This window comes from Triticum aestivum, chromosome 3A (assembly GCF_018294505.1).
Source record: "Triticum aestivum cultivar Chinese Spring chromosome 3A, IWGSC CS RefSeq v2.1, whole genome shotgun sequence".
In the NCBI taxonomy this organism is placed as follows: Eukaryota; Viridiplantae; Streptophyta; class Magnoliopsida; order Poales; family Poaceae; genus Triticum; species Triticum aestivum.
This window is the reverse complement of record NC_057800.1, coordinates 719,012,618-719,020,168: the sequence shown is the minus strand read 5'-3', so window position 1 is coordinate 719,020,168 and position 7,551 is coordinate 719,012,618. Positions and strand designations below refer to the sequence as shown.

General features: G+C 47.8%; 1 protein-coding gene across 1 annotated transcript in view; it reads left to right on the top strand.

Moving 5' to 3' along the window:
* LOC123063471 (uncharacterized) overlaps window positions 1-4,356 on the top strand; it is an 8,798-nt gene extending 4,442 nt beyond the window's left edge. The window contains exons 4-5 of the mRNA XM_044487260.1: window positions 3,132-3,358; window positions 4,245-4,356. Of these exons, the coding sequence (XP_044343195.1) occupies window positions 3,132-3,358; window positions 4,245-4,356 (339 nt within the window). The remainder of the gene's footprint in view (window positions 1-3,131; window positions 3,359-4,244) is intronic.
* Window positions 4,357-7,551: the final 3,195 nt, after the last annotated feature.

Sequence of the window (7,551 nt, the reverse complement as noted above, 5' to 3'; positions counted from 1 at the left end):
AAGAGATGAGATGTGACACAAGAGCCCTTTGGGCCATCTATGAAGCACCGATACGGCGACACTGATACGGTGATACGGGTACGGCGATACGGGATACGGCAATTTCTAAAAACAGTAATACGGCGATACGGCAAGCATATATAAATTTCTAGTTTTGTAGCAAGCAATTTTATGATTTTATCCAACCAACACTACTACATTAGCAAGCACCAACAGATCGAAGTACAGGTACAACACACTTATGACTATGAGAGAGTACTACTACTACCTACATCAACGGATCAATGATACTACATCAACAGAAGCCAGCGGCAGCCCAGCAGCCAATCATACACCAACGGATCAACTACACATCAGTACGCATCAGGGCTCGGGCAAATAGTTCACCTTGCGGTGGCGGCCGAGAATAGCAGAAGACTCGAGGCAGGGAGGCGACTCCAGGCAGTTGGGTCGGCGGCGGCGAGCCACTACAGGCGGCGGAGGTGGCGACGGTGGCGGTGGCGAGCCACGGCTGACGGCGGCGGCAGTCCTGAGTCAGCCCTCGATCCCTGGTGTGGTCGTGGGCTATTGGGCTCGCTCGCGGCTGCGCTCGGTCGCCTCGCTTGTGTCCCAGGCGTGTCGCGCGCATGTCCCGGCCGTATCGGCATTTTTTCTTTATTTTTTAAATCAAAAAATGGGATACTTTTGGGATACCCGTATCTAAGCCGTATCTGGCGTATCGGCGTATCGGCGACGTCTTGTACGGCGATACAGAGAATTCTGACGTATCGGTGCTTCGTAGTGGGCCACTGAGCTTGCACAAAGGGAAAGCTTACTTGTACTGGTCACATGTAGCGCTAGCGCAATTAACATCAAACGTGAATTCAAAAGCAAAATGTGCTTGGCCCTTGACGCGGTGGAAAAGTTAACCCATCTATCGATGTGATACGTCGGCTTTCTGCGAAGGCCAAATTCGATAACAAACTTGTCCAACATAGCCGTAGTTGCAGTAGAAGTAGACCACAGTGGGAGCAATACACTGTCCACATTGGCGATGAATTCCGCAGTCCAGGATGCCCGTTTAGTATTTCTCGGAGTCAAATCCGGAAAATCTCGGGTTGGAATCCCAATCTGGTAGTCTTGGCTAGATTGTAACAAAGACACAAGGGACACGCGGTTTACCCAGGTTCAAGCCTTCTCGAAGAGATAAAACCCTACGTCATGCTTTGTTGTATTGATTGTGGATGGGGCACAGGGTGCAGGTGATCAGGGGCGGAGTCAGAATTTTTTGTCATTGGGTTCACTCATAAACTCATTATAAAGATTTGGTATGCTATATTTAAGTGTAAAATCTTATTTTACACAAGTTTAAGCAAGAGTATAGCACTAAAAATAACATACACATGCTATTACTTATCACAAATTGGGTTACATTGAAAGCTGAAGTGCAAGACATACCTGTTGGATGAAATTATAAATTGAGTTCCTTACATATTAAAAATAGAGTAATACCAAAAATACTTTGCAGCCCTGGTTGTAGCTTCTCATCTTCCTAAAAACATTAAAAAATAATAAGTTAGTTTGAGAAGTTTAAAAACAAGTATCATCATGCGAAAGAAGTTGTAAAGTCACTCAAATTTTAGAGTGTCCGCTTTCGATTTTCATCTACTTAAAAGGATCAAACACCAGATCATTACTAGTGGCAGAAAACATATCTTTTTCCGCATAGCAAATTAAACAATCACTGATGAGCCAATCGTCAATTTTATTGTGCAATTTTTTTCTTCACAACATTCGTAGCTGAAAAGCATCCATCCACATATGTTGTGACAACAAACAGTATTATTACTAGCTTTAGAAGTTGATAGCCCAGAGGAAAAGTAATATCTTATTTGTCCGCATCATTAGTTTGGACTAAATCTAAGTTTAGTATCTCCAATTTCTCTTTGTGGATAATCCAAATTAAGCGGTAACATTTGAAGCCCCTTATATAGTTATAAATATATCTCATCTAGTTCCTTAGAATTTCTCGTGTACTCAATTTTTTTCCTATAAATCAGATCATAAGGCAACTTGTCTTAATTAATTCCTCTTTGTATAGAATGCCTCCGAAGACTACTTGGAGTCGTATTTGGTGCACTTTGCCTACCTCTAATGGATGACCTCAATCTAGTGATCAGTTTATATCTGAAAAATACTATCTTATGGCCTAGATCAATCAAAATACGGGAAATAGCAATTAGAAAACTACACCATGTTTAATGGAGAGGAGATCTGATGATGCGACTCAGTACCTTGAATTTTTGGTTTATATTAGGCGGCAAGGTTGCCGCCCAGACCCACCCTTGTCGGCGGGGCTCGTCGCCGTTGCCGCCCAGACCTACCCTTGTCGGTGGGGCTCGTCGCCGGCTGAGGAGATTGGGAGAGAGTCCACGAAGCGAACGGCGAAAGGTCGTGCTGCTGGCGGCTGCCTGTGTACGCGTACATGTCTACAGAAAAATAGGAATACCTAGAAGGGTCACGAAGCCACGAACTTGCCTAGCAGGCTGTCATGGATGGAGTTCACTTTACGGGCTTTTGGGCTTCTTGCGTTGCATTGTAAGTTTGATGGGTTCAAGCCCTATTTTCCACTGGGTTCATGCAAGTACATATACGTATACGCTGGCTTTTCTCAAAAAAAAAAAAAAAACGTATACGCTGGCTCCGCCCCTGCAAGTGATCTACAGCGAGATCGGATATGCGGCCCTAGCACAACGACTTATATGGATACTGGGGGTACCTAGGGTTTACACATGGTCAGCCGTATCTAAGGGGCAAACGTGTCAAGGACTATCTCTACGCCTTGGAGTATGTGCCAAGTCTTCGTGTCATTCCTTCTTGATGCTTTTGGTCCAGACGAACGAGGCCCACCAGTGATAGGCTTAGGGGGTCCTCGGCCAACCCAAAGGATGGGCAACCGACATGCCGAGCACCATCTAATCCAGGACTCCGTCAGTAGCGCTTTAACTGGTCATCAAGCCGAGGACTCTCCTTAGTCTTCCCGAGCTGCTCTTCATCTTCAGTCTTCGGTCTTGTAAGCTGGTTTAATCTCATAGGTCATTTTTTTCCGAAGAGTCGTATACTGATTATTACTTCTACATGAATTGGTAAAGAGAACCCAACAGTTATCGGATGAGTTGGCGCTGGTCAAGGCCGAGCTGGAAAAATCGAGAAAAGAGGTCGAGCTTGCGAAAAAAGGCCATGCCGAGGGCAGTGAGCTACAAGAAGCTTATGCGAAGTTAGCCGAGGAGAAGAAGCAACAAGCGCTCGACATAGAACAACTCAAGTCTCAACTGGTTGCATCCCATCATGAGACTAAGCAGGCTATCAAGTTGTTGGCTGGTAAGTGTTTATCACTTCCTGTTATGTATTATACATAGCGCATTCTGAGTGTACCAACTAATGTGGTTTGTTTGTAGTTATGCTTCCCGATGCGTCATCTACGTGCAATGCATTATCCTTAAAGGATGGCTTAACGCGGCTTGGTGCTCTGCACCAGCTTGCCGGGTCGTCCACGGGGATCATTTCCCAAGCTCTATGGCCACAGGAAAAGCTACCCGATGACCAAGCTGAACTCGTTGGACGTCTTTAAGAAGCTCGTCAGGACTTCGAAGATCTTGGCCTGTCAAGAAGGTACTCGACAAACATGGGCCATGCTCTTGACGCATTACCCAACATTGGAGCTCAAGGATATTGCCTACGTGGGACCAAAAGGCGATGACGGTGAGGAGATAAAACAAGACCCTATGTCAAGAAGGTCATGCCATTTGCTCAAGAAATAGAGCAGGACCGTAGGGTCCTAAAACCTTCTTGATGCTGTGGAAAATCCTCCAATGTAATTTATGTTCCGAACACGAATTTGGATTTTCTCGACCTGTGTATGCCGATATTTATGTTAACCAGTCGTTGGCTTCTACCCCCTCAGCAAGGAGTGCACCTAGTATCGGCCCCGGTTTATGGGGGATTCTTTTGTTGGTGCAAGGAAACCCAACATGTAGGTCTACTCTAAACATAAGTGAACCACGGTGCGAATAGTTTTGGTGCAGGAGACCCTCCAACGGTTCCTACAACCACATTACTATCTTTACGATCGTGAATTTGACCCTAACCTCGTCTATTCCGAGCAAAAAAAATTCATGCTTCCAATCGCATGTAACCTCAAGGGTAATTTTAATTTCACTTCTTTTGTGCCGACCTATTATGTGCGTTGTGACTTCTTTATTATGTGCTTTTGGCTTTTCCCACATAGGATACTTGACCAGGTTAAGCCTAGAAGTAACGATCACAAAGGTGCTCCCGTTACACCCTTGGCTGAACGCGAGGGAACGTAAGGGGTAGGAGCCAGGCAACCTAGGTTGGCAAAGAACTAGGTGCCTCTCCCCCGTCCCTCCCCCGTGCGGTGGCGCCGCCCCGCACCGGGGAGCCCCCGCCCTCCTCCTACAGCCTCGCCCCATCTCCACTCCCCTCCGCCGCCGCCGTCGCCCGGGGCGTCACATGGCAAAGCCCTTGTGGCGTGGCGGCGGCGGCGGTTTCTCCTCTGATCTCGATCTGGTTGGGAGGCGGCGCTCCTTTCCGGCCAGATCGACAGCGGTGGCGCAGATCGGCAGTGACATGGAAGTGGTGCGGCGGCAGCGGGGGAGGACAGCACTAGCAACGGCAGATCTGGCCTTGACTCAGTTGGGCTAATTCGTTGTACTACCAATCTCAATCGCCGTCCGCGATGCACTGCTCCTGGACTTGATTTGCAACACGAGGATGTCTGGGACGCCGGCCCTAGGCTTGTTGGTGGTGGCCTTCTCCTTCGTCGGAGTTGGTCGGCCGGCTGGCTGTGTTCGCATGGTCATGGTGGCGGTGGTCGCAGTGACCGGCGGCTTGGCTGGTCGGCGGCGGCGGAACTTAGCCGGTGGCAGCGGCAATGTTTTATCTGGATCCCGGGGCGGCGGCCCTGGAGGGTGGCGGTCGGTGAAGCTAGGGCTTCCCGCGGCGGCATGGCGTGGTGCAGTCCCTGTCCAAGGCGGATCTGTGATGGCAATCTGCTATGGATTGGTTCGGATCAGAGACAGTGACGAGCGTGCGGGATCCTTCTCGGCGGCTTGGCGAGGCGGGGTGGGAGCCCTCCTCCTAGGCTCCAGTGGTGGCACACTCAGGCAGTGGTCGATGCGCCAGGGATCCCACGATGGCACTGTGGCTGCGGGTGGTCGCCGGATCTAGGGGACTAGATCTGGGGCTTTGAAGGCGGTCGAGACGGTGCACATGTTGTTGGGTGAATTTCTTGGGACGGATCCGGGTGAAAACCTGGTCTTTGGTTGATGGCCGAAGCCGGTGATGACGATGCCCTTATCATCGTTTCCTTCATGAAGGCATCATCGAGGTGAAGCTCCCAACTCCACTCAATACCTCCGGGGGAAACCCTAGATCAGCTGATCGGATGTTGGCGGCAATTGTGTCGTAACCCCCTTGGGGGCGGCATTTTTGGAGGTGCACTCGGCTTCGCGGGACCAGCGAACGACTTCTTTGGTGGAGCGGTGCTTCATCCATACATTGATGGCGACGGATCTTGACGGCGTGGCGCAGTGCAGATTCGGAGTTCAATGTGGGAGGATGGACACGCACAGGAGGACGACGTTGTCTGATGTCGTGGTGTCGTCGATGGCAGAGAGACCTGTCACGATAGATGCAACAGTACAACTCTGAAGATGGACTCGTGGCAGGTGGCTGCGGCGGCCTCATACCCGGCAGGCGTCCTGGTTGAGGAGTGCGCCGGACTGGTAGGAGCCCCATATCAGGCAGGCGTCCTGGTTGGGACCTCAGGTCTTAGATGTTTATATTTGGCCGCGATGTCTGTTTGGTATTAGGCCCAGGCTATCAGCGCCCCTTCATCAATTGGATAGGTGTAGCGACAGTTGTTGCTTAGACGGTGGCTTTAGTCTTGCTGTTGTATGACTTTGTGAGATCTTGTAAGAATAATTGATAAAGTGACCGCATGCATCGCCCAGATGCAGAGGCCGGGAGTCATCCTCCTTTTCTAAAAATAAAATAAAAAAACCTAGGTTGGCAAAAAGTCACAAGTCAAAATTGGTGCATATAATGGCTTAGAACGAATTGTAGAAGGGTTATCGTACACTATGCACACGTAGTAAAACCATGAAGTAGAGTGCCCTAATAGTGCTCAGATTTTAAATTCCGGGGTTATTTAACATTCCCCGGTTAGCAAGGGCAGGTGTTGTATGGTCATGAACCATATCGGCACTTGGCACATCGGAATAAGGATTTAAGAGAGAACAAAGGTTAACAACTCGAATAGTAACAGCCAAACTTTGTCTATATAAAGCCTAACTTAGATCTAATCATAAAAAATAAATAAATTAACAGAGAATATATGCTGGCCGTAAAAAGTAAAAACGTCGCAGGAGGGCTGCATTCCTGAAGACGTTGTTGTTGAAGATTCTAGTCCTTCATATGATGTCAATGGTTGGTGTGGATATTGTCTCAGTTGTAGTTTGCCGATTGCAGATCTGATCGCTTTAGGGCTTTTTATTTTTATCCTTTTCTCTTTTCCACGCCTACGCATAGCTTTTGGTTTTGTGACCTTGCTAGCTGTTGGTGTGTTTTTGTGTTACTATGTGTTAGGTTGGTTGTGTGCATCCTAATTATACAACGGTCGGGTGTGTGCTCATATTATATCCTCTCGATGCTTCATTTGAGCCAATAAAATTCACCCTTTGTCAAAAAAGAACCTGATGGGTTTGGCTCCAGTCGCCTGTCCTTCAAAGCGGCCTAACACATGACAATGTAGAGGACGGTGGGGAGAGGGGGGTGGAGTTTCCAGGAGGGTGGTGCTCAGCAACGGACGTGGTGCTGGTGTGGCGCTAGCGTGACTAATGTGAATATAACTCAAAACTGTAACAAAGTAGACCTTAAGACTAAGATTATCAACTCAATATGATTATGCAGACGTAGACTCAATGATGCAATGCACTGAAAAGAAAAATTGTGACGTCTCATAGGGCTTGGAAAGTGAAGATCTAACTTACATTTTTGTTGGCTTTTTCTTGGGCTCCAGGTATGATAATATATGCAAACTAAACCATGGAAAACCAGAAAGTCTCATGAAGTAACCTTGCCTAGCTGATACAACGGGATAGGTAAAAAGATATCCTGGTGTTTTGATGAGATGAAATTGAATCATGTTGGAGGAGATTTTGATGACCCAACTGCACTGAACACTCGAGTGTGTGCTGAAAAAAATACTACACCATCTCCGCTATGGTTGTTCCCATTGTTGGAAACACGGTCGACTATATCACAAAGGTCAATCTCTCCATGTAAACGAAGAACATGTAAACACGAATAGAACATGAAGTACTTGATTGATAGCATGAGGTTTTGGTGATGTGTAGTATAGGAAGTCCGGTCGGCTCTCATGTGTAGGACTAAGAGTAGAAAAGGCTAAAACTCAATCAAACAAAACATAAACCCTAACTCTACACCATAAGGGGGAATGTAGCGAGATACATACGGGTGGGGTGGGGG